Source organism: Hippocampus zosterae, chromosome 4 (assembly GCF_025434085.1).
Source record: "Hippocampus zosterae strain Florida chromosome 4, ASM2543408v3, whole genome shotgun sequence".
NCBI lineage: Eukaryota > Metazoa > Chordata > Actinopteri > Syngnathiformes > Syngnathidae > Hippocampus > Hippocampus zosterae.
In genome coordinates, this window is record NC_067454.1 from 1,608,876 (window position 1) to 1,635,335 (window position 26,460).

At 47.1% G+C, this 26,460-nt stretch overlaps 1 protein-coding gene and 1 long non-coding RNA gene across 2 annotated transcripts in view; one reads left to right on the forward strand and one right to left on the reverse strand.

Moving 5' to 3' along the window:
• The window catches only part of LOC127599117 (uncharacterized), a 74,887-nt gene that overhangs the window by 14,076 nt on the left and 34,351 nt on the right, over nt 1-26,460 (reverse strand). Inside the window, exons 3-4 of the long non-coding RNA XR_007961998.1 lie at nt 13,638-13,812; nt 12,804-13,084 (exon numbers count right to left, since the gene is read on the reverse strand). This is a non-coding gene — a long non-coding RNA (uncharacterized LOC127599117). The remainder of the gene's footprint in view (nt 1-12,803; nt 13,085-13,637; nt 13,813-26,460) is intronic.
• obi1 (ORC ubiquitin ligase 1) lies at nt 19,219-25,422 on the forward strand. Its single transcript, XM_052062672.1, has 6 exons — nt 19,219-20,209; nt 20,392-20,527; nt 21,442-21,533; nt 22,030-22,251; nt 22,351-22,439; nt 23,733-25,422. Exons 1-6 carry the CDS (start codon nt 20,138-20,140, stop codon nt 25,003-25,005), a joined length of 1,884 nt encoding a protein of 627 aa, XP_051918632.1. The 5' UTR covers nt 19,219-20,137; the 3' UTR covers nt 25,006-25,422.

The following is a 26,460-nucleotide window of genomic DNA, read 5'->3' on the forward strand; positions in this document are numbered from 1 at the left end:
TCATCCAATAGAGATGGGGGGCACGGGGGTGGGGGTGGGTTTGGAGCAGCAGTTCAGCCACAACTCATCGCCGCATCGTAAAATATTGAAAAGCTTTTGTTGTGCCTAGTTAAACATTCACTGATGTGACACAAACTGTGAACAATGCCATTTCACACGCACGGAAAGTCCTCTCTCTCTCTGTATAATTCATGATCAAGAGGCCGCATGAGTTTGCTCTCAACATCACTGAGCTGGAATAAAAAGCCCCTCCCCCCAAAAAACATCTTGAAAAATATTTACCTTAATAAATACAAAAAAGGGACACTGATTTGATTATAAAAGCATTCCACAGCGAGCATAAATCGCCAGTCAAAGCCTTTGTCTCATTTTTCCCCGACTCCGGTTTAACAGAACTCGAGAATGAAGAAGAGAGTTTTATGAATGTCACGAAAGGTGACCGATGTCGGACAAAATATGTCGAGGCGAGGTTTGAATCGAGGTCCTCATACCGCACGTTAGCTGTAAATATCAACTGTTTATTCATTCATTCATTCATCTTCCGAACCGCTTGATCCTCACTAGCGTCGCGGGGGGTGCTGGAGCCTATCCCAGCTGTCTTCGGGCAGTAGGCGGGGGACACCCTGAATCGGTTGCCAGCCAATCACAGGGCACACAGAGACAAACAACCATCCACGCTCACACCTAGGGACAATTTAGAGTTTTCAATCAGCCTGCCACGCATGTTTTTGGAATGTGGGAGGAAACCGGAGCACCCGGAGAAAACCCACGCAGGCCCGGGGAGAACATGCAAACTCCACACAGGGAGGCCGGAGCTGGAATCGAACCCGGTACCTCTGCACTGTGAAGCCCACGTGCTAACCACTGGGCTACCGGGCCGCCTTCAACTGTTTATATTCATGACAATGATCTTCATTGAATTTGGAGATTTGGATTCTTTTTCCTTCTCTGACGTGAAGCATTTTTACTTCACCCCCCCCCCCCCTCGCCGCTAAAATCGAGAGGGAGGGAGAAAAAAAAATGACGTTGTGAAAAGAGTTCATCCTTGTAGTCTTAATTTGTTCCCACATTTAAATGGCAACATTGTTGGCTCGTCGTTCTCCATATCTGGGGAGCTCATGCAAATGTTTTATTTTGGCACCGCTTTGTCTTTGTGCCGGGCTGATCAGGAGGGAGCTTGGCGGCAAATAGCTCTCGTGATGCTCTCATAATGAATAAATCATTTCATCACCACAGCTGGGAATCGAATTCCTACCGGCGTTCAGTGAACGCGTTTTTACAACACGCGCTGGTACGGGTCAGCAATTTAAACCGGAGCGTTCGGTGCCTTGGCTCTCGTGTGCGACACTCCGAGCATAATGGTGCGGGTGGCATTTAAGAAATACTCACATGACGGGGGTGGGGAGGGGGGGGGCGCTGGGGGGGGGGGGTCAATTTATCTCCAGGTCACTGAGAATGACATCATCAAACCTACTCTTAACTCTGCAAATAATTGCAGCTCGGCAGCCTCTGGATGGCCGAGGCGTTCCCTCAAAACAAACAGGCGACCGCGGGCTTTGCCCTCAATCTCAAAAAGCATCACCTCGGAGTGGATGAGAGAGAAATGGCCATCTCGGCAGCGGAGGACCAACGCCCAATAACTACAAATGACACCGCAAACAAACCCGAGCAGGCATTTTGCCATCACCTCTGCCTATGCCCCCCACCACAAAGGCAACGGTGCTCCATTTGTGGAAAAAATGTGTTTTGCAATAGCCGAGATCGTCAAAGCTCCAAATCGCCGTCGATGACTTGGCTAACACGCAAAAGGTGCCGCCCGGTGGCTTTTCTCTGGTCTGCAGCACCGCGGTTGAATAATTGATGCGGTCCGTCTAAGACTAAATAAAGTGGACGTCACTGCTCTCCGGGGCGTTTTGCCCCCCCCCCCCCCCTCAGATGGGTCATTGCATTTTTACCGTTGCACATTCGATAAAAGAGGATGATGACAACACACTTGATAGCAACGCGATGCAGTTTGTCGTTTGCGCGGAGCAAATCGGCTGAGAGTCACAGCATGACGCTCCGAGGAGAAACTGTTGTGGGGGGTGTCTGCATTTCGGCTCCAAACTTTGTTTCAGGCGGCACCTTTCAATGGGCACGTCAATAATTAATTACAGTGATGACGGGACCTTCACAGCCAAATCGGTTGACACTTTTTTTTTTTTTTAAATACAAAATTGATTTTTTTGAGTAATAGTTTGGATGCACGTGAATGTCGACATTATTGACATTGCTGAGGCCAAAAAGCTGAACATTGATTTCAGCGAGCCAAGTGAACCCGAGCACATTTTGTTGTTATTTTTACTTTTTTTTTCCCTGCAGTTTTCACAAGAAACAATCCGCGACGGCATTACAGCGCAATAAAAGCGCAGAGGGCATAAGGGGGGGGTTGAAGGGGAGGGGTTATGGCGTGACGCGTGATCAATAGCCACAGTGCGCTCGCTCCATGTGCACCTTCAACCGCCTCGCCACCTTTACCCCCCAATCGATGAACTTCCCTGAGTAAACAGATCTGTCCCAACGCTCGCTTCTCCTCATGGTAAGAGGATCCTCCTCCTCCTGCTCCTCCTCTTCCTCCTCCAGCTTCTCCTTGTCCGAGCCAAGTCAACAAAGAGAAACCGATTGAAGTAAGCGGGCTAAATAAAGAGCAACGAGACCGTCGTCACTGCTGTTGTGTATGTGTGAGTCACATTTACAAATGATTGGACGATCCAATGTGTTGAAAACAGCTTTGTCTCCTTGCTTCTCACTAACATGACGGATTTGATTGCCCGGATTTTGGAGACGTGAGGATTCCAATGGAGCAAAGGCGTAGCCGGAAAGTTTTCGCTGGGGTGACAAACAATTCAAACAAATCGGGCGGAAAAGTCCAACATCACAAAAAGTCTCTTAAAATTTCACAATTCGAAATGTCATGGAGCCATGACTGCGGAGGCTGTGAGAAAATATTGCTTCTCAGCCATGTTGCTTGCTTGCGATCACTGATTCTGATTGAATGTTTTTTAAAATTTAAACGGATTACTTTAGAGTTTGTTTTTATACTTCAAATATGGAATTAATAGCAAAATAATATACAGCAGCGGCCCGGTAGTCCAGTGGTTAGCACGTCGGCTTCACAGTGCAGAGGTACCGGGTTCGGTTCCAGCTCCGGCCTCCCTGTGTGGAGTTTGCATGTTCTCCCCGGGCCTGCGTGGGTTTTCTCCGGGTGCTCCGGTTTCCTCCCACATTCCAAAAACATGTGTGGCAGGCTGATTGAATGCTCTAAATTGTCCCAAGGTGTGAGAGTGGGTGTGGATGGTTGTTCGTCTCTGTGTGCCCTGCGATTGGCTGGCAACTGATTCAGGGTGTCCCCCGCCTACTGCCCGAAGACAGCTGTGATAGGCTCCAGCACCCCCCGCGACCCTAGTGAGGATCAAGCGGTTCGGAAAATGGATGGATGGATAATATACAGTAATAAAAAAAATGTTGTTGGGAAGTCTCCAGCTGTCTAACAATAACGCATCCATATGAAAATGGCAGAAAAATCACAGATATCAAAGTTTTCCCCTCCGTAAGGTATGGAGGTGGCCAGCCAGGTGGCCACAAAGTGTCAAGCGGTGGCTGAGGCCACCCTTGGCCACCCGGTAGCTCCGCCACTGCACTCGACGCTAGCAACATAAAAAAATCCACGTTGGATTGCCAGAGCGGGGATTCGAACCTCGTACATAAAAATATGATAACCACTAGGCCAACGTGCTGCCGCAAGTACATGCCATATGTGTTTTTCTTAGTAGATATTTTCTCTTCATTAAATTAAAAAATATTGTTACATCACATTAAGAGTTTGCTCCTTTTTTTTTTGTATGATACAACAATGAAGTTAGCCTTGTTTAGCTCAGGACAGACAAATTACGGTATATTTTTCCAGATCATTTTGAAAGGGATAAACATTTCCATTTTCTTCCTAAACACAAGATGATTGTCATATAAACGTTGACCGAATTAGTCAGAGAGACAAAGGGGGTGACAGCAGCAATCGGGCGTCACGAGCGGATGGCAACTTTTTACCGTGACACGACATCAACAAAGCGGTTCTTGCAACTTCTCCTCATGTAAAGGCTTTCAACGGCACTCACGGTGGCAGCCGTATGAGAAGGGACAGGACTGTCCATCGCGGCGGCTCTTCTACACCGACTCACTCTTTTATTTAAGAGTCCATCTGGAAAGCCAGTGAAGCTCACACGCCGCACCAAATGTGTCCCGTTTGATTCTTAATGAAATGTTCTCCTCACGCTTGCCTCCGTTTCGCAACTTCTTAGACTCGGACACGTGTTCGGCAGATATTTATAATAGACTTATATGAAATCTAGGCGGCCCGGTAGTCCAGTGGTTAGCACGTCGGCTTCGCAGTGCATAGGTACCGGGTTCGATTCCAGCTCCGGCCTCCCTGTGTGGAGTTTGCATGTTCTCCCCGGGCCTGCGTGGGTTTTCTCCGGGTGCTCCGGTTTCCTCCCACATTCCAAAAACATGCGTGGCAGGCTGATTGGACGCTCTAAATTGTCCCAAGGTGTGAGTGTGAGTGTGAATGGTTGTTCGTTTCTGTGTGCCCTGCGATTGGCTGGCAACCGATTCAGGGTGTCCCCCGCCTACTGCCCGAAGACAGCTGGGATAGGCTCCAGCACCCCCCGTGACCCTAGTGAGGATCAAGCGGCTTGGAAGATGAATGAATGAATGAATGAATGAATGAAATCCATCGTCACGCAGTGCACATTCCAAAGCCTGCCCATTGCATTATGTTGCGCTTTCAATCCATAAGGTGACATGAACAAAAATTCTCGGGGGGGTCCCCCCAAGAACATCAAACTCTTCATTCTTGCAACAATCCAGCCGGAGAGCGGGCGGGGTGCGGACTAATCTATATCTCCCGTGACCCTCGGTAACATGTCGTGAAGATCGCTAATTAGATTTGGAGACACCAAGTTGAAGGGACGGCCTCGCCAGGCGGCTCGCCGTCGCAAATGGATCTGCTTAATATGGCAGATGAATCGAGAAATATGTCATCTTAGCCGTGATTGAAGTTGTGATCCGGTTAGCGGGAAACATGATGGATGTGGACGCACTGGTGCAAGAGAGTTGCCTTCAACCCTTTGGAGAGGAGATTGCTTTGCAGATTATAGGCGACGCCTGTGCGGCAATCCGAATGTGAGGAGCTGCGTATTTCATCAATACTCTCGGGATCTCATTTGATGAAAGTTAGTCGACCTTTTTGAATTATTTGCTGTTGCAAAAAAAAAATGACAGTAGTTAGTCAAATCTTGGTAGAGTGTAGTGGAAACCTCTTATGGTCCGGGAAAATCTGTGTTTGGGAAAAAAAACATGAAAATGAGCCAAAAATGACCCAAGCCAATTCTCAATCTCTCTCACCGGACAAAGTAAGCAGCATCCAACCTTTCAATGAGTGGCGTGAGAAAGTTAGCATGTTTCATGCACAATCCTCTGGAGAGTGAAGACTGCCTGAGCCATGACTCCCATGCAGAGACGGGTGTCAGAAGAAAGGAAGGAAGTCTCAGAAAAGATCGGATTCAAAATGCAGCGCGGGAGGCCCAGCGAGTGGCTTGAGGATGTGAATTTGCACGCCGCGGCTTTTGCCCACCAAACGCCACGAAGCGACTCTCCGCCGTCATCAACGCGGCATCTGATTCGCTGGTGGAGGAATCGGTTTCAGAGACTCAAAGAATCTGTGCAGCAATAAAACAGATGCTGTCTTTGGATTTCCCCCCCGCCCCCCCATTCTAATCGTAACCAACCCTTCATGAACGATATATATATTTGTATTATTTTATATTGATATTGAAACAATATATTGAAAAAAAAGGGGGTGGCCCGGTAGGCCAGTGGTTAGCATGTCGGCTTCACAGTGCAGAGGTACCGGGTTCGATTCCAGCTCCGGCCTCCCTCTGTGGAGTTTGCATGTTCTCTCCGGGCCTGCGTGGGTTTTCTCCGGGTGCTCCGGTTTCCTCCCACATTCCAAAAACATGCGTGGCAGGCTGATTGGACGCTCGAAATTGTCCCGAGGTGTGAGTGTGAGCGTGGGTGGTTGTTCGTCTGTGTGTGCCCTGTGATTGGCTGGCAACCGATTCAGGGTGTCCCCCGCCTACTGCCCGGAGATAGCTGGGATAGGCTCCGGCACCCCCCGCGACCCTAGTGAGGATTAAGCGGTTCAGAAAATGGATGGATGGATATATTGATATTGAAACAATATATTGAAAAAAAAAGGGGGTGGCCCGGTAGGCCAGTGGTTAGCACGTCAACTTCACAGTGCAGAGGTGCCGGGTTCGATTCCAGCTCCGGCCTCCCTGTGTAGAGTTTGCATGTTCTCCCCGGGCCTGCGTGGCTTTTCTCCGGGTGCTCCGGTTTCCTCCCACGCTCCAAAAACATGCATGGCAGGCTGATTGAACACACTAAATTTTTCCCTAGTTGTGAGCGTGGGTGGTTGTTCGTCTCTGTGTGCCCTGCGATTGGCTGGCAACCGATTCAGGGTGTCCCCCGCCTGCTGTCCAAAGACGGCTGGGATAGGCTCCAGCACCCCCGCGACCCTGGTGAGGATTAAGCGGTTCGGAAAATGGATGGATGGATGATATTGAAAAAAATTCACTGCAATCCATGACAGACCGATTTGGTTCATAAATTTACGGACAGAATTTGGAGGCGTTGAGGGGGTCCGCTTTGGTGGCCTCAGCATTGCGTTTTTTTTTTTTTTGCAGGTGATGTGGTGCTGTTGGCTTCTTCAACTCTCACCGGAGCAGTTGGCCGCCGGGTGCGAAGCGTTTGGGATGTAAATCAGCACACCCAAATCTGAAACAAAGGTCTTCAGTCGGGAAAAGTCTGACGCGCCCTCTCCGGGCCGGGGATGAGCAAATTCCAAAAAGGAGGCCCCCTCCAACGTCACCCCTTGCAGCAGACAAAGACGCATTCCGCCATCTGCGCTTCAACGTCGACGAGAGCGTGTCCAGGCTTCGATTTAGCGCCAGAGGTCACGTGACCCTGAAATCGTACGTTTCGGCATGTGTGTCAAGCTTGGCGCACGAAAGCCATTTTGGGGACGCGTGGCATGAAAGTGCGAAATCACACAGAAAAAGCTCGCGCCCCCCCGGCAGAGCCTTGTTAGTCACTCCCGCTACATAATGACTCTCGCCTCACGGGCAAACTAATTATCAAGCGCTTAACAGCCTGAACCCACAACACAGCTGCCATAGACCTGTGAGGGATGGCGAGCGCGCCACCGCCTCCTTCTACTCATCTTCTCCCCCTGTCTTGTTTTCCCTCTCCCAGCTCTGTTTCGCCCCCCCACCCCCACCCCCCCTTTGCTGTGTTCCGCCAGCGTACCAGCTGGGAAATTGGCCTTGGGCTATGAGCTAGAAGCATACAACCATATGCTAGATTTATTTTTTTTTTCTATTTCGTGGAAGGTGTGTGTCGAAACAAGCGGAGGGGTGTGGGGAGGGGCGGGGGGGGGGGGTGATCCGTCTGAAATGTAATAGAATGTAATTGCTAAGTAGGACAACTCCTCTAGTCGGGCTTCGCTTTGCTAGCGCCTTCTTCGGATTTGCAAACGGATTCACTGAAGAAGACCGCCTGTCCCTTTCCGGCGCACAATCAAACACAAGCGCTGCCTCGCGAAGGCTGCCGGGGGGGGGGGGGGGGGGGGGAGTCTGCTAAGGACACAAACACAGCTTGCTCATTAAGTTACTTTCTTTTTTTTTGGGACCGGGTCCAAATTTCCGCAGGTCATAACTCACCGATAACAGCGAATGGAAGTCGCTGATCCAGCAAAATGTTCAGAACACGCACATCGGCCTCACACACACACACACACACACACACACAAAGCCGATTGTAGTCTTAAGAGAAACACTCTTGTCAATGAGCGAGCGCAGACGCGGCCACTCTCGCTGTGAGATCGCCTTATTGATTCCGAATGACAACCTTTACATGTCGTCAATAACCCTTCTGAAACCCGAATATCGGCGGCATTCAGCTTTTTAAAGGCCACGTAAACGTACGCCAAAGGCCAAAAACCTCCAAGACGGTCAAGGCTCGGATTGTGCACGTAGGCCCGATGCCCGCCGCTTGCGCCAAAAGTCCGAAATGACTGATTCTCACCTCAGCCCGTCGGCCCACTACCACTCGGCCCTGCAAAGGTCACGACCGTAATCCAGACATAGACCTCAGTCTCCTTTCTGACTAGCTCCGCCCACCGCTCCAACCTCCTTTCAGGTACACGCTATCGGTTCTGTCTCACATCCCGTTTTCCCACCCCCCACCATCGCTCGTTAACCTCTCAGCCGGCCGAATCAAAGTCCAGGGCAGGGAGGAGAACCTCAGGCGCAGCGGTTCAGATAAGAGGACCACCCTCCACACCCTCTTATAGCCTCCGGCCTGGTGATATATGGATCTGCAGGGGCTAATAGCAAAGTATTGACGGGGAAATGGTGTGCTTATCCCGCTCTTGCATGCTGGCAAGAGCTCCCCAAAGCAGATGGGACATACTTTGGGGAGAGGAGGAACGGGAGGAGGAGGAGGAGGGTGACGAGATGCGGTAGAATTGTACCGGGACAAATTACAGTCTTTATTGCTTTATTTCAGCTAATTTGTCGCTAAAAAGGTGCCAGACCCGACTCGATCAATTGATTGAAAGTGAGGGAGGAATGAAGTAAGGAGCGCCGCGGCAGTTCGACTCAGCGTCTGCGATTTTTACTCGTGATGTTGATGATTTGGTGTGGCCGGTGCTGCCAAAATAGAGCAACAGGACGGAGCAATCCATTTGCCTAACGTGAGATGAAGCCGTTTCAGTCTAACGAGCTCCAAATCAGGAGCGAAATCCGACAATCTGTCTTTCAAAAGACACGATGACGACGTTTCGATGGCTGTTCTTTTAACGGCTTCTTTATTGTTGTCTTTGTCATTTGCAGCGTCAAGGGAGGCCTGAGTAATATTTTCCTATTTCAGGAGCAAACACCTCGAATCCACAAACAACTTTGTCGCCGTGCATTTCCTGCGGCGCCTGTATTTGATTGTGTCGTTTAGCACACATTTGGGGACCGAACTTGGTCAAGATTTCCTACCTTCATTATGATTAACATCGGCACATTTGACATGCACGGAAAAGACCAAGGACACCAAAAAGCAAACTAAAAATCGAGTCAAACGCCAGAGAATACAAATGAGTTTTAAGACACGTTTTAAAGATGGGCAGCTGACCTAACGTTCAGCCGGAGCTCATTCCACAGAGAGGGACCAGCAACGGAAAAAGGCCAGATCCCCTCTGAGACTCCGCTTCGTTCTCTGCACCTCTCACAGTGTCTGAGGCACCGGAGGAGCTCAGAGAGGTAAGGTGACGCGAGGCCATTGAAAGATTTGAAAACAAACAATAGGATATTGAAAAGAAATCTCAAATGTAGAGGGAGCTAGTGGAGGGATACCAGAGTAGGAGTGATGTGCTCCCTCTTAAGAGTCGCAATCAAGAGGCAAGCAGCAGCATTCTGGACCAACTGGTGACCCCTAATGGAGGCAGTCTTCCATTAGGGGGCTCCTGACTCCAAAGTCAAGTGCATTACAGTAATCCAGCCGGGATTTGACGAAGGCAGACTTTAGCCAGCTGCCCCTAAGATGAAAGGAGACAACGGCATTGGACAACGGCCCCAATTTTCCGGTCCAATTTCCAAGGTTTAAGACCCAAGTTCGAGACTGTTGGCTTAAAATAAGGAGCCGGGGGGACCCCAAGTCCACAGGATGGGATGTACAAGGGCCACTGAGACCAAACACGATCCCTTCTGTGTTCTTTTCATTAAAATTGAAGAGTTATGGTGCCATTCAGGTCGCCAAAATGGCAAAAGTGGCCTCAATGAGAACGTTTTCTTTCTGCATTAAACCCCCCCCCAAACAAAACTAAAATCGTGGTTGGTGCAAGAGACCAAAGAAGGTACTCTACATAAATGCGCAGATCCAGAAATATTTGTTGTAACGATCATTTCACTATAAGAGGTCCAACCCGTCCTCCATGAACCAGGAAGTAGCATGCTAGGAAGTAATTAGCAGATGAGAAGTTAAGACAAATACAAAGCTCTTGGTGGTGGGGGGGGGGGGGTGCGCCCCCCCTAAGTGGAATTTCAGTTGTTCATGATCATTACGACATTATGGCATTGCTGAACCCCCCCCCACTAATCGCGGCATCGTGGCATGTGTACGGATTGACGACATACATGAGCATGAAGACGCCTGAATGAGCATTGGGCAAAGACAACGCCGCATCTTGCCAGGGGGTGCCAAGCACTAAGAGCCTCGTCGACGCCCATGATTACCCACTTGACATTTTTATAGCTCCATGGCAGACGCCCTCTCCAACGTAACTGGAGAGGGACACACGTGGTGTGCCAAAGTGGCCCCGCAGTGCTCGGTGTGGGCCATCAGAGTTTTGTGTTGACATAATTAGCCTGCTTAGCTGCCATCTGGGCCGCGGTTGTTGGCGGGTGGCGTGGGCCAGGTGCTTCACGGGTAATACCAAAGAGAGGCATCGAGCAGATGCGCACCGCTAAAGCTGCGCGCACCCACCACGGCGCTGATCCGGAGTCAGTTAAGTCAAAACGCGGCACAATTACACAATTAGAAGAATCGGCAAGCATGCAAATATTTGTCAGTGCTCTCCTCTTGTCAAAGCCTAAAAAAAAGAAAAAGGACAACATTTTATGACGGTGCAGATCTGTGCTAAGCTCTCCATTAGCGATAAAAACGCACGCCCAGTAATCACCGCCCGTTATCTATGAAAAGCAGGTGCCTTTTAATTGCCGCCACCCGGCTGAAAATCGCAAGACTTTCTGGAGCGCTTCAGTCGGGCCGGTAACTTGATAAGGCCGCTGGATTTACTCGATGAGCTCAAAAGTTCCTGAGCAAGCAAGCCGGCATGTGCTTGTTGTTCCCAGAGGGCTGGGAAACCGTATCTGCCCTGCAAGGAGCATCCTCTTTGGTAAGCACTTCTTATCCGGGCCATCACGGCAGGCCGATAGCGGCGGGGGTAATATCCAGTAACTGCGGCTTTATGTGCGATCCAATACTCGGATCAATCCCTTGGACAGGAGGAGGCTCGCCATTAACCTCTCAGATCTCCCTCTTGTCTCGCCTTTCTTTTGTGTGTCCCGCACTGACTACTTTCTTGGAGACTGCAGCGGAAAGAGATACATTCAAGAAGACGCAACGAGGACCTGCCTTATCTGACATTTTGCGAATCGTCTCCCGCAGTCTCAAAATCTGCGAAAGGCCCGGCATTTCATGGCCGTGTACGACCCCTGACACGTGCTGGCCACAGGAAAATAAAATATATGCCGAAAGATAGGACAGTGTTGTACAGCGTGGACTGAAAATGTCAGAAACGACTCAATAAGAAAACTCCCCGAATGCAGACCATCTTGTAGTTATTTGCATTGCATCCAAATTCAAAATAACAATCATAATAATAAGAATAATTAAATGACGTGAAGGAAAATTGTAAATAGTACTGCGATTTATCCATTTTGTGTTCATATTGCATTTAATTGAAAGATGTTTGTTGTTTTTTTTCTCTTTCTTCTTTCTACATACATTCTTGCTGCTGGAGGCTGTAAATTTCCCCAGTGTGGGACGAATAAAGGATATCTTATCTTATCTTATCTTATCTTATCAAATTCAAAATGCTGTGTCCAGCGATAACATGCCCGCACAAGCGTGTGAAGCACAGAACAAGGTGCATGTGTGTGTGTTTGTGTGTGTGTGTGTGCGTGGAGCCATGCACGTGCTTCCTTGTGCTTGAGAGTACGTGCACGCAGGGAAGCTAGAAATGTGCTTAAAAGAGATGTTGCGTATAGGAGAGAGACTTAAAACTCGCAATACTTGAGGGAATCTTGCCCCATATTTGGTCCCACATGACTGAGCAGAAGAAAGGGAAGCTGATCCAAAGCCACGCAGCTCTGAAGAGCATCTGTTGTCCTACCCACGGAATATAAATGGCTTGTCGCTGAATATTGGGACCATGTGCTTCGGCGTGTGTCACACTAAGTTGTTGTGCCTTCGAAAATGTTGAGTTACACAGATTGTTCAAAAGTAACATTTTTTTTCAGCAAGCCTCATCCTCCCCCCCAGCCACAAATACAAAACAAAAGTGAATTGACATGTAATAGCAGATTATGAATGTGAAATCTCAAGTACAAGTCACTCAACCACACTGGAGGCTGGGAAAAATGATAAATGGAACATCGGGGAAAATTGCGTTTGTTTTAAATTCTAGTTGGTGTTTCCATGCAAAATATAAAATATAAAATCTTACTGTAACAAAACAGGCACTTTTGTCTGTGTAAATTCACACAAATGTTAAGATGACATTTTTTTTCCTCCTGTAGTTGATAAGATAAGATAAGAAAATCATTAATTGACTGAAAACTTGAAAATATATCATTCTGACAATTAAAAAAAAAAGGAAAATACTATCTTTGTAGAGAAATTTTGGAAACTGGGGCCAGTTTAACTCCCAAGTCGAACAAATGGGCCTTTTAAGATAAGATAAGATATCCTTTATTCGTCCCACACTGGGGAAATTTACAGCCTCCAGCAGCAAGAATGTATGTAGAAAGAAGAAAGGAGAAAGAGAAAAAAAACAAAACAACAAACATCTTGACCACTATATAAAAAAAAAAAGTCCAACCAGAGAAAGGATGAAGACATTTGCAATTGTCTGAAATGTGATAAAGTTGACCTACCTCGAATGAAACTTTTCAACGGCGCTGTCACGAGCCGAGTTGAGCACATTCCGGCGTTTGCGGGCAGACGTGTGAGGGCCAGGAGCGAGCGCGCAATGCTCGGCCACATTCCAGCGGGAGGCACGCGCGCCCGAGCCAGGTCCGCCGCACGTGTCAGAGGGCCGGCCCGGCCCGGCCCGGCGGCGCAGACCTTGGGACGGCCACACGGGGAGACGGACTGAGCCCGACTGGGCTGTGCTGCGAGGCTTTTGCGCCTCGCCTTTCCTCAATGAAAGCAATCCCTAAGAGTGAATGGGTAATGAGAGAGCGGCTCCTGAGATTTTCTTAATCATGTTCATAATTAATTCAAGAACATTGATAATTTCATTACATTCTTTTTGTCTTATCAATAAATGATGTGCCTGCACTTTTGGTCTTTGTGTATACGGGAGAGAGAGAGGAAGCAAGGGAGGGAGAGAGCCAGAGAGAGAGAGAGCGACAAGAGAGGTGATACTGCACTAAAAGCACAAGAGATGGAAAATGATACAAACAGGGAAGTGGTAATTATAATCTTTGACCAAGCCACTGGCTGCACAATATGAAGTCAAGTGGCTACAAATAATTAATAAGGCCTCCTGGTGTGTGTGAGTGCGTATGCATGCAGCCGAGGGGACGTGGGAAGGGACAAGGGGGGTTCCAAAGCATTTGTGCTGACGACGTCTTATTGGTTAGACTGTTGTTTGACCCGCCCACTTTTCACCGATATGTGATCAAATATGAAAATGGGTCCAGCAATGTTTGCAGCAACATTGTGTTTGACACCCTGCTGGTGACGCAGTTGCACAATAGACTCACCCCTTTTGCCGAAGCTGGAGGACGCCGGCCTGCCTTTTAATGCCCTTCGGATCCAATAAAGGCTCAGGTTTCAGGGAGATTCGTGATATGGAGGAGAGCACTCTTCCTCTCACACACCGCCGACCACCTCCCACCCCACACGCACACTTCTTTGCCCTCCGCCAGGTCAGAAGACCTAAAAAAGAGAACATGTGGAGCGCTTTATTTCTCTCCGTCTTACAGTTTCCAGTTAGGTGGCAGAAGGAGTAATGAGACAATATGCATTTTTAATTTTTTTTCATTTTCAGAATACTCCAAAATAAACCTTCACCTCATCATTAATCAAACCGCTTGCCGTTTAAAGCTGCCCTCCATTTTGAAGTGATGTCATGGCTATCCCCCACTTCCTGAAAATAGCGCCACTGAATTGGAGGCTATTTGGAGCATCACTTGAACAAAAACAAATGCCAATTTTACAGCCAATCCCCAAAAGCCTTTGCTTCATTTCTACATTTCAAAGCGGTCGTATCCAAAAATCGGCAAGAAATATCCGATATTCAGCCGCGATGGAGGGCGCGAACCTCAGATACCTCGTCATGTTTCTATCCACCTGAACACTGTGATTGCTCAAAACAAATCTTTGGATGCATTTCAGTTTTTCCTCTTGCATTAAAAAAAAAAAAAGTCTTTCAGAGACTTTTTGAAATCTCTTGCCAGAGTGAAAATGAATATTTTTTAAAATATAATATTGATATTTTACTTATTCATTCATTCATCTTCCGAGCCGCTTGATCCTCACTAGAGTTGCGGGGGTGCTGGAGCCTATCCCAGCTGTCTTCGGGCAGTAGGCGGGGGACACCCTGAATCGGTTGCCAGTCAATCGCAGGGCACACAGAGACGAACAACCATCCACGCTCACACTCACACCTAGGGACAATTTAGAGTGTTCAATCAGCCTGCCTCGCATGTTTTTGGAATGTGGGAGGAAACCGGAGCACCCGGAGAAAACCCACGCAGGCCCGGGGAGAACATGCAAACTCCACACAGGGAGGCCGGAGCTGGAATCGAACCCGGTACCTCTGCACTGTGAAGCCGACGTGCTAACCACTGGACTACCGGGCCGCACCTAATTTTATTAATTTATTTATATTTTTTAGATGAATATATAATATTTTTAATTTTTTAATATATATTTTCAAACTTTAGCCTGTACACAGATGTTCATGCCAAAGACGGAAATTTGTTTTCAAAAGGCCCTCGTCCATTTCGAAAGACTGCAAACGAGACAAGCGCGTCTGCACGACAGGAAACGGACGGCATTCGCACACTTATAAATAAGGCTGTATGTTGAATGCGTTCATCACTTTATGATTCGATAATAGATGGATCGCTATTGTCCGGGTATCGTTTGCATGAAATCCGAGTCGTTTGGTGACGGGCGTGACGCGAGGCTATTTGGGGTACTGACACTTTTCAAATGGATTTGGAATTGATTGCAAAACTGACGGCTGAAGCCCGATGCAGCATTAGCGATTCAAATACTTTATGTCCTGTTTCTTGCTCATGTGCCACAGGCCCTCGTCTTGAGATATGGGCCAGCCTAACAGGGGAAATTATCAAATAAAATACCAAAGTAAAGAGGCAAAAATAGAGATTTACAACAGGCCATTTCCACAGTAGACTTGATATAAGAGGTTCATAACAAGTTTTGCATTTCACACCCGGGCCCCCCCCCCCCCCCACATGTGCATTTTCCTCATCTTTTATGTGATCTATGCATCCTCGCCACGTGTCCTTCTCAAACGGATTGCTACAATACTTGTAATGATGGTCCATCCCAGCTGTGCAACACCAGAGAGAAGGGGAGCAGAAGGCTATAGCATTACCATAATACCCTCACACCCCCCCGCCCCCCCCCCTCCTCCACTGTCCCAAGGGACCAAGTGGGCCTTGCATGGGGATGTGGGCTGTCTTGGCTGCGGAGAAGGACTCGACCGGCTGCTGCTGCTGGACCTGCAGGCTGTATACAATGTGTGTGTGCGAGCGTGTGTGTGTGTGTGTAACAGAGAGAGAAAGAGATACACACACACACACACACACACACACACACACGAGGCTGAACCTGCCTGTGGGCAATGTAATAAAACCAGCATACGCTGCTGGTGGTGACGGTGGCACTGCTGCTATAGCTGCAAAGGAGGGGATAAATATAAACTAGGCCTGCATCAAAGAGACGGCCCTCCAGTCACAGCCTGACTTACACCCTAATAATTAGGGCCCCACCCAATAAAACAGCGGGTTGTGGCCATGCATCTATTTTACTCGTCTTTGCAACTGCAATGAAACCTGCGATTGGATTCGAGCTCAGGTTGGATTCTGTGAATTTAGGAAAAATGTCATCAATTAACATGCCATTTTGTAGTTACTTGGATTGGTACATTTTGAGATTATTTTAAAAAAGGACTCACTAGAGTATAGATAATAACGAGATAATCAATAAATAACGAACTTCTTTTATGTTTGGATGGATTCGGTCTTGGATCGAGCTCAGGATGGATTCTGTGAATTTAGGAAAAATGTCATCAATTAACATGCCATTTTGTAGTTACTTGGATTGGTACATTTTGAGATTATTTTTTTAAAAAAAGACTCACTAGAGTATAGGTAATAACGAGATAATCAATAAATAACAAACTTCTTTTATGTTTGGATGGATTCGGTCTTGGATCGAGCTCAGGTTGGATTCTGTGAATTTAGGAAAAATGTCATCAATTAACATGCCATTTTGTAGTTACTTGGATTGGTACATTTTGAGATTATTTTAAAAAAGGACTCACTAGAGTATAGATAATAACGAGATAATCAATAAATAACAAACTTCTTTTATGTTTGAACTTGAAATGTCCAACTACATTTGATTGCACCTCTTGTCTCGTGCCCATTGGTGCACATCAATGTTTACAGTCCCTTTAGCGGCTACATGCTAACGTCGGAGACTGGTGCCGTATCACAAAACGACGGCGTAATTAACTTGTGGTTTATTATCATCCTAAATCAGCAACTGAATATGATTTTGGAATGGTGTTGTGTTGAGGCCGGTTGCAACTATGTAGCGGCATTAAAGTAAACCAAAAATGTCAAGAAGGGAAGCCATTTAGCCGTCATGCCGCCACGCGTTGAAGGCCGACTTCAAAATAAATACTTAGTCTCTTGCACTGGTGTCAATGTATTATTTGGTAAGCTTTTATTTTGAAGTTAGCCTTTGTGTTGGCGCCGTGTTACGTCACACATGCCGAATAAACTGTTACTGGAGGAAGAAAGAAAAAAAAATCCTCAATCATGTTTTAAAATACGAGCGATCCTAACTACTCAAGGAGTCGTATGAGCATCATAAAGTGCAAAATAGAGGTAGTGTAGGAGCATTGTTCAAAATGCACAACACTTATCAAGATGGCATCTAAAAGAGAACAAAATGACACAATATTTCCCCACATGAAAATCCTTCTCGAGAAACTTTATATGCATCTATTTTCAGCATGATATTTGCCTTATCATCTATGAAACCGGCGGCCCGGTAGTCCAGTGGTTAGCACGTCGGCTTCACAGTGCAGAGGTACCGGGTTCGATTCCAGCTCCGGCCTCCCTGTGTGGAGTTTGCATGTTCTCCCCGGGCCTGCGTGGGTTTTCTCCGGGTGCTCCGGTTTCCTCCCACATTCCAAAATTATGCGTGGCAGGCTGATTGGACGCTCTAAATTGTCCCAAGGTGTGAGTGTGGGTGTGGATGGTTTTTCGTCTCTGTGTGCCCTGTGATTGGCTGGCAACCGATTCAGGGTGTCCCCCGCCTACTGCCCGAAGACAGCTGGGATAGGCTGCAGCACCCCCCGCAACCCTAGTGAGGATCAAGCGGCTCGGAAGATGAATGAATGAATGAATGAATCTATGAAACCATATGTTTCCTTGAATTTCCGTACTTTGTCCCAAACTCTGGCTACATGCTCCGGAGGGTCGCCGCCGTGCCGGAGCCTATCCCAGCCGCCGCCGGGCGGTAGGCGGGGACACCCTGAACCGTTTGCCAGCCAATCGAAGGGTACACAGAGACGAACGACCATTCGTGCTGGCACTCACACCTCGGGACAATTGTGAATGTTCGATCAGCCTGCCGTGCATGTTTTTGGAATGTGGGAGGAAACCCGAGTACCCGGAGAAAACCCACGCAAACTCTGCACTGTGAGGCTGACGTGCTAACCAGTCGGCCACCGTGCCGCCTCTGGCTACATCGTACATCGCTAAATCATTCCTAAATCACACTGATGTGAGATTGCAGAAGGGAGACAGAGGAAGCTAGTGAGAGTGAGGGCAGCAGCAGGGGTGGGGCGGCAGTCCAGGCAGGGGGCATCAAACTAATTAAAGCAAGCATTTGTCAGAGATTAAGCCTTAAACAGAAAAGGTCACCTGAGCACCGGCGTTCACTGTTTCGCCACTGTGCTCTTAGGGCAGTCTAAACCTTTCCGAGCTAAATGGTAAAGACGCTATTCGGCAGCATTTTGGGGGCGGCGGGGGCGGGCGGCCGCGCTCACCACCGGTGAGACCGACGCTCGGGTCATTGGTTCTTTGCCGTCCATTACACACGCTGGCCAAATCTGGCAATTGCTGTCATTTAGGGATGAAAAATAAGTGCTGGACAAGATCAATAGATGCAGCCGTCTGTAGCAGCAGTGATTAATTGACTGTCGCCAATTAATGAGCAGCCTGTTGCGCGGCGATGCAATGGCAAAAGGAAAATGGGTCTGATTGAAAATGTCTTGCCGTTCAGTCAGGTAGTGGCGAGTCTGCAGCATTTGTTTGGCTTCACTAATAGGCAGCTACGGAGCACATTTGTTGTTTTTAATCATACCGTACACAACACAACGAATACAGAATTTATTTAAACATGACATGTAGCGCAGTGTACACGGGGGGGAAGGCTGTAATAATCAAGCACGTGCTGGAGGCACCGTTTGCAGTTCATCGATTTCTTTCAGGTACCGTGGAGTCGTTCAAGACAAACGATGACGAAAACAAACATTTTTGGAAAAACAAAAATGGCGCCTGCAAACAACATTGGTGCGCCTTTATCTTTTTGTTGTTCAAAGTGCTTGTGTGTGTGTGTGGTGGATGGAATTCAAATGCGGCCAACGGACAATGAAACGTAGCATGAACATACAAACTGGAATCAGTGTAACAGATTAATTTGCAAGCAGTCAATTGTAATTGTGTTGGGGACATGTCCCGGGTGGAGATAAATGAAGCACGGGGGGGGGGGGGGCATGTTGGTTTAGATATGAGTGATAGCTTTCGAGGCAAAGTGTACAAGGGAATCATTTTGCGATGAGAATGGTCTAATTTGATTGCTGAGTAATTACTGAAAAGACAAGCCAATCGCACGCTTTTGTAAACTATAAACTGGGTATAAAATGAAATGGAGGAATCGTGAAGACGTAAATAAATCACGCAGCACCCAACCAGTCGAGACATTATTTTTAGTTTGGAGAGAGAGTATGTAACCGATAAGTATTTTTTTTTAAAAAGAAATAAACCCGCCCCTCTCTAAGTTTTCACACAACAAAGAGAGCATAGGAGTTTCCTTCTGAGCAACAATTTATTTGTTTACAAGTTAAATTCATCCCGAATGGAAGGAATGTGTAGCTCTGTACACACTGCCTTGTCTGCCAGAAGAATATTACACCAGTGGAACTCCTTATGCTGATGTTGCTTCAATTGTAACCTTTTTTTTTCCAAAGGTATGTTGAATTATGCAAATTACATCCTATTTTAAGCAACTCAGTCGGGATGAGCAATTCGGCAGCTGGGATGCAGATATACTGCATTTCCCCTTGAAACACAAACGGACTGTTTTGGGCAAATATCACATGATGTGACCAATAACATGAATGTAAGATAAGATAAGATATCCTTTATTCGTCCCATACTGGGGAAATTTACTTCCCTAAATTAAAAAAAAAAGTATTAACGTACAAAAAAATTGTCTAATTCTGATCATATGCACAACAGGGATGCACAAATTCAAGTGAGACATTCAACCATGACTATTTTATGAAACTGGGAAAAGTAGAAGAGGTGACAAAACCTTGGCTCGATCCATTCTTTGGGAAAATGATTTGATGACGTCAAGTCCAGCGTGTCACGTGATTTCCCGTTTTTCCTTGTGCGCATGTCTTGTGGGACACACGATCCGAATTGAGAACTATTATTTACAAAATCCTGTTAAGGGAAAACATGTTACTACTGTTACAAGAGGCAGCAATATAAAATGTACATGTAAATATTTTTTTCTCTGCTTCTTTTGTTAGAATGATTGGGTGACTATGTGGTTGTTTTGTATAATAAAGTGTTTTGGCTTATCAGACTTTCCGTAGCCCGACTTCGATTTCCGCATCATATTTGGCGCGCGTTTCCGTACTTCCGTTTGGCTCATTTGAACCTCCCTCAACAAAGCGCGTGTCACGTTCGCGTTTGAAGTCATGGCTCACCACTTTCAAACTTCAACACTTTGTTTGACTCTGCCGATATCGTGTCAGATATGCCTCGGAAAGGTAACTACTACATTTCTTACAGCGACAACTACGGGAAGTATTCCCGCCGGTGAAAGAGCAATCGACACAACAAGCCGGAAGTGTTTGTGCAAGCACAAACGTCGGTTACGACGTAGTCTTGAAACTCTTCGACTGCCCTTCGTCGAGTATGACGTAGCACACAGACTGTCAATATATTCCAGGTCAGACAGCCGGTCATCTGTGGCAACCATCACGTCTTCTGTTCGTCCTGCATGGAGATGTGGTTAAAAAAAGCAAGCCAGTGCCCCTCATGCAGAGTCCCCATTACGACCGAGAACCCCTGCAGAGAAATTATCGGTGAGCTTACACAAGACACTCATTTGCAGATCTGTAGAGATCCAGTGCAATTCTGTCCAAGTACCAAAAAAATGATTCTCTGGTTCCCTCACACAGCCGGAGAGCAATGTTGTTCGATTATATTGTAATTGATGTTTTCAAGTGGTATGAAGTTGCATACTTGGAGCTGTGTGTCATGTATTGACCCAAACGCTGCTTTGTATATCAAAGCAGTGACCTCTGTATACTGCAGTATATAGAGGTATATACTCTATATAGTATATACTCTATATTAGCAGTCCTCTATATACTGCTTTTGTATATCAAAGCAGTGTTTGGTTATTATCAGAGGTAGGAGTAAGTCTCATATGTGTAAGTTCAAATCAAATCGCCATCAAATTTCAAGCAAGTCAAAACATTTAAAGTGACCATTAGCAATTTAGTTTGTAATCGGTGACAGAGTGTCAGCTACGGAGGAACGCAAATGAATCCATCGACGCCGATATTTGAATAAATGATCAAAAAACTTCACTAAAAGCCACTTGTACGGTTTCAATTTCAATGATATATTATTTGTTTGTGCCATTTTGCATCGATGGAGTGCTAAGTTTTAATTCTGACTCACCCTAATTTTCATTTGTTTATTCGTTTGTTATTTTATGAGCTTAGCTTCTCTAATGGAGAGCTCGTTAAGGTAACTAACGTGTTCAGACGTGATTTATTTCTGAACTTATTGTTGAATTCAACAGTTTTTTTTTTTTTAGCCCTAATTTTATATGTTGCTATACGTCGTTGCCGTGACACGAGATGCAATTTATATCTTGAAACAAATATTGGGCCGTGTCGCACAGCCCTGTGGAGAAGTTCAACTTTTTCTGCAATTGCAAGTTTAGCCACAAATCTCGGTGTTGTTGTTCTTGTGAATTCTGTTCCAGGAGGTACAAATGAGAGTGAGCACACCGAGAGCCCCTCTGTGAGAAAATGTCTCAGGAAAACTCGGGGGGAGCTGCTCCTGCGAGAGTATGAGGTATTGGTCATAGAGCAATTGTGAAATGGAAAGAATAAACAGTTTGGGAAGGGGTCAGTCATTTCTGAGCAGTTGGTGTTGCTACCGACACAGGCTGATGAATAAAAAAATAACAATCGTAATAATAATAATAATAATTAAATGATGTGAAGGAAAATTGTAAATAGTACTGCGATTTATCCATTTTGTGTTCATATTGCATTTAATTGAAAGATGTTTGTTGTTTTTTTTTCTCTTTCTTCTTTCTACATACATTCTTGCTGCTGGAGGCTGTAAATTTCCCCAGTGTGGGACGAATAAAGGATCTTATCTTATCTTAAAAGGCCCATTTGTTCGACTTGGGAGTTAAACTGGCCCCAGTTTCCAAAATTTCTCTACAAAGATAGTATTTTCCTATTTTTTTTAATTGACAGAATGATATATTTTCAAGTTTTCAGTAAATTAATGATATCCGTGTGCTAAAAATGATCATTTTCTGTAATTGGTCCTTTGCCAGGAAGAAATTGAAGGTCTCATCAGAGAGAATGAAGCGCTGAAAACCAAAAATCAAAGTCTGGAGTCGCAGCTGAGGACCACTTTGGATCCCTGCGCGATTAACCCCGCGCAAGCAGAGGACAAAGCAGTGGAGCCGAGATTCATGGAGGAATTGGCAAAGAGGCTGCCAACAGCCCAAAATGTTTGCGTTGAAGTCAAAGAGGTCATGAACAAACTGAAGGAGGTAGGGCAATCTTTCACCGAGTAGGATTCCCGAGAATCAAGTAGTTTGTGAAAAGACCCCCCCGACACCGAGGCCTTCTGCTACTCTTGTCACCCTCAGGCGAATAAAGCGCTGCGATCTCAAAATGTTGACCTGGTCCAAGAAAACATGAGACTGAAAGCTGAGGTGGTCAGTCGATCGCCACAGAAGTGAGTACCTTATATCCGTTGAAAGGGCGATTGTCTCTTGTGACAAACTTGAAGTCCAATAGACGCACCTTGTTCAAGTCTCAAGGCCCAAACCTTGTCAATTCATATTTTGGCGCCAATATTTTTGGGAACTGTCGTGCTGTCCGGAGTTGTTGTCGACTAGTTTTCATAAGCGGCTGAAAGATTTGAATTGCTGTTGAATGCCAATTTGCGCTGACCAACATGTTGGCGCGTGTGAGCTTCCACAACCCAAAAAAGTAGAACACAAAAAAATGTGTCGTCAACCCATTTCTAAAAATAAAAAATACTTTTGATTTATTTATTTTTTTCATTTTGGAGATTTTATTTCAAGTTTAACTTGAACGTATAAATCTATATATATATATTGCGCGTCGTCCCGCACGCGGTCTGTCCTTCCGTCTGTCCCTTTTCAAAACGTACCTACTTCACCGCGCCGCTGCGCGCCGCCACTGCGCCGCTCATGCAGTGGCTCACTACGATCGCGCGGGCATCTTAGCGAAAAAATGTTGTCTACCCACAAGCATTGCAATGAAATTGTTAGTTATTTAGTAGAGCTAAACATCTCTTTATTTTCGCGATAAGCAATGAAGATGAACAAAAAGTTGAACCAGGCAACAACACTTTTGTGGGCCGAAGGCCCACCTTACCAGCCTTCCGCAGGAACTAGCTGATGAGCCGCCCGGAGGGCGGCGAACCAGCTAGTATAATACATAAGTTGAAATACACAAAAAACAAGGGGGGTAGGATTAGATAATTATGATTATTTTAGTCTTCTTCCTACTTCCTTTGAACGTGTAAAATGTTTTTTTTTGTACTTTCTACGAAATTGCAGTTGACATTCTGTTTAGATGTTGAATAAACAAAAAAATGGTCACGAGTTGACCAACCTTTGCGTTTTTTAACAATGCTAAGATCCAGAACAACACATTTTATTCGAACCCCCACGTGCACATCTGCGCTTGATTTGACTTGGAGGCTTTATTGTGCGATAGCTGAAAGCGGTTTGAGGAGTAAAACCGCAAAATTTTGAGTGCTGAAAGTGTTTCACGCGCTTTTGCTAGCATGGAAGGTTTCTTGCCACTTGGTCTGACCAGATTTGACTCTTTGTCGAATTGTCTTGCACGGAAGCAAAATTTGTGCTTTGGGTCAGTTTGGTGGCTTGAATAAATTCCCGGAATGCAAAAAATCGGATGCAACTATTGATGATTTTAAATGTTAACGATGCCCCCCCCCCCCCCCCCCCCCCCCCCCCCGCCTCAACTCTAAAACCAGGTTTGGCCGTTACACCGTTGCTGCCTTGGAAGCGAAAATCCAGCAGTACCAGAGAGACGTCGAGCACCTGAAGAGGGCTCTGGAGCGCAGCGACCAGTACATCGACGACTTGGAAAATCGTCTCCGGATGTCTGAAAAGAGATGCGGCGAGTTGCAGGAGGCGTCCAAAAAGAGCTCGCCGGCTTTTGAATCCCTCAGCCAGCAGCAGAGGATCCACATGATGATGAGGAGCTTGAGCGACGACGAGAGGGGCTCCATCTGCAGCAATCCCGAGGCGGACGCGCCGACGCTTTCCAAGGCTCGCAGTTTGATGTTCTTTGCGTGCGCGGATCACCAGGACTCTCCCGCCGCCGATCCCCGCGGACTCCCCAAAAAGGGCGAGGACTTGGACGGCGCCTCCTCGGACTTGTTGCCCTCCACCCCTTCGTCGGCCTTCCGCTCGCTGACGCTGAGGAGCCCCGGCGTGCGCGACAAGAAAGTCGCCTTTAAGCCTGTCAATCATCTCAGGAGGATCGATTTCGACGACCTTCCCGGTCCGGCTGAGACGGCCGCGGAACACCGGTTTGGGGTCACTTTGCCTCGGAGCGCCGATGACTCCAGGTCGCCCAAGCCTGTTTTTTGGGGGTCTTGGAAGTTCCCGAAATCCCATGACCAATGGTCTCCCGGTCCAAGTAAACGGGTCTTGCCCACCGATTCCTCGGCGGACGGTTTGGTTGCCGACGAGCCGGACAGTTTCCAAAAGTCCAGCGAGGCCTCCATGGACGCGGCTTACCTCAACAAAATCTCCGAGTTGGACTCCATGATGCTGGATGTGGAGAGCTCCAGTAGCCGAGGTTCTCAGCTCTCCCCGCCGTCCTCCCTTCCCGCCGACCTCGACCGCACTCTGGTCCCCGATCCGCCGGGGTGCTCGGGCGTCGTAGCGCAACGCGGCACGGCGGATAACGACGAGGCTCCGGGAGGCCTCGGATGTCCTCCGTCGCCGGCGTCGGATGTGGACGAGAGCGGCGTGGATCACGGAGGGACGTCCCAGGCCGAAGAGCTCTCTTTTGATTTGCTCTTCGATGCCGCGGAAGAGACTCGGGCCGGTCCGCGCCGCCCCGTCAGTCCGGCGGGCCCGCGGCCGGATGCCCGCGCCTCCTCCTCCTCCTCCCCCCCCGGCGGGAAACCTGCATCGAGAGAGCGACACGCACTCAACGCTGGCCAGCCGACCAAACGAAAGTCCCACAGCCCCTTTAACGCCAGCAGTCCCACCAAACTTTCAAAGCTCATGTGAACTTTTCAAACACTTCCCCTGCGTCCTCTGGACCGGAACATGTTGTGGTCGCACACAAGATTTTGCCCATCAAAAGTTGGCCGTCTGTGAAAAACAGGGTCGTCTTAGTGCTTTTTTTTTTTGTGTGCGTGTGTGATAGAAGGCGGTCAATAGAGTCATTCTGGTCTAGCGTTGAAAATGTCAGACAAATATTTTACTTAGCACTGCCTGTCTACTGTTGTCATAATGTTTCCTCTCTGACCTTTTTGTCCTAGAAGATGTTAGATTACTGGGAAGAGAAAGTATACAATGTACCATATGCCCCCCCCCCCCACCCAAAAAGCCATTTTCATCACCTGAGCGAGGCGGAAATGCTACATTGCGTTCAGTAAATTTAGCGACTAACATGACGACTTCTGTGACGCTTCCTCTTTATTAGGCGCACACAATGTACCATTGCGCCCCCCCCCAAAAAAAAGGCATTTTCATCACACCTCAGCGAGATGCTACATTGCGTTCATTAAATTTAGCGACTAACAGGACGACTTCTGTGACGCTTCCTCTTTATTAGGCGCACTTCAAAAAGTATACTATGTACCCTTGCCCCCCCCCCCCCCCCCAAAAGGCATTTTCATCACACCTCAGCGGCGGAAATGCTACATTGCGTTCAGTAAATTTAGCGACTAACATGACTTCTGTGACGCTTCCTCTTTATTAGGCGCACTTCAAAAAGTATACAATGTACCATTGCCCCCCCCCCCCCCAAAAAAAGGCATTTTCATCACACCTGAGCGAGGCGGAAATGCTGCATTGCGTTCAGTAAATTTAGCGACTAACATGACAACTTCTGTGACACTTCCTCTTTATTAGGCGCACTTCAAAAAGTATATGATGTACCATTGTCCCCCCCCACCCCAAAAAAGTCATTTTAATCACCTCAGTGAGGCGGAAATGCTACATTGAGTTCAGTAAATTTAGCGACTAACATGACGACTTCTGTAACGCTTCCTCTTTATTAGGCGCACTTCAAAAAGTATACAATGTACCATTGCCCCCCCGCCCCCCCAAAAAAGGCATTTTCATCACATCACAGCGAGGCGGAAATGCTACATTGCGTTCAGTAAATTTAGCGACTAACAGGACGACTTCTGTGAGTTTCCTCTTTATTAGGCGCACTTCAAAAAGTATACAATGTACCATTGCCCCCCCGGCCCCCCTAAAAAGGCATTTTCATCACACCTCAGCGAGGCGGAAATGCTACATTGCGTTAAGTAAATTTAGTGACTAACATCAGGACTTCTGTGACACTTCCTCTTTATTAGGCGCACTTCAAAAAGTATACAATGTACCATTGACGCCCCCCCACCCCAAAAAAAGGCATTTTAATCACACCTCAGCGAGGCGGAAATGCTACATTGAGTTCAGTAAATTTAGCAACTAACATGACTTCTGTGAGTTTCCTCTTTATTAGCCGCA

Bases quoted from the DNA above. Each gene is read 5' to 3' on its own strand.
- obi1 (XM_052062672.1), top strand. From the start codon at position 20,138: ATGGCTCACCACTTTCAAACTTCAACACTTTGTTTGACTCTGCCGATA. The intron at 21,534-22,029 runs GTATTGGTCATA...GTCCTTTGCCAG, and splicing joins TGCTCCTGCGAGAGTATGAG to GAAGAAATTGAAGGTCTCAT. The intron at 22,252-22,350 runs GTAGGGCAATCT...TGTCACCCTCAG, and splicing joins TCATGAACAAACTGAAGGAG to GCGAATAAAGCGCTGCGATC.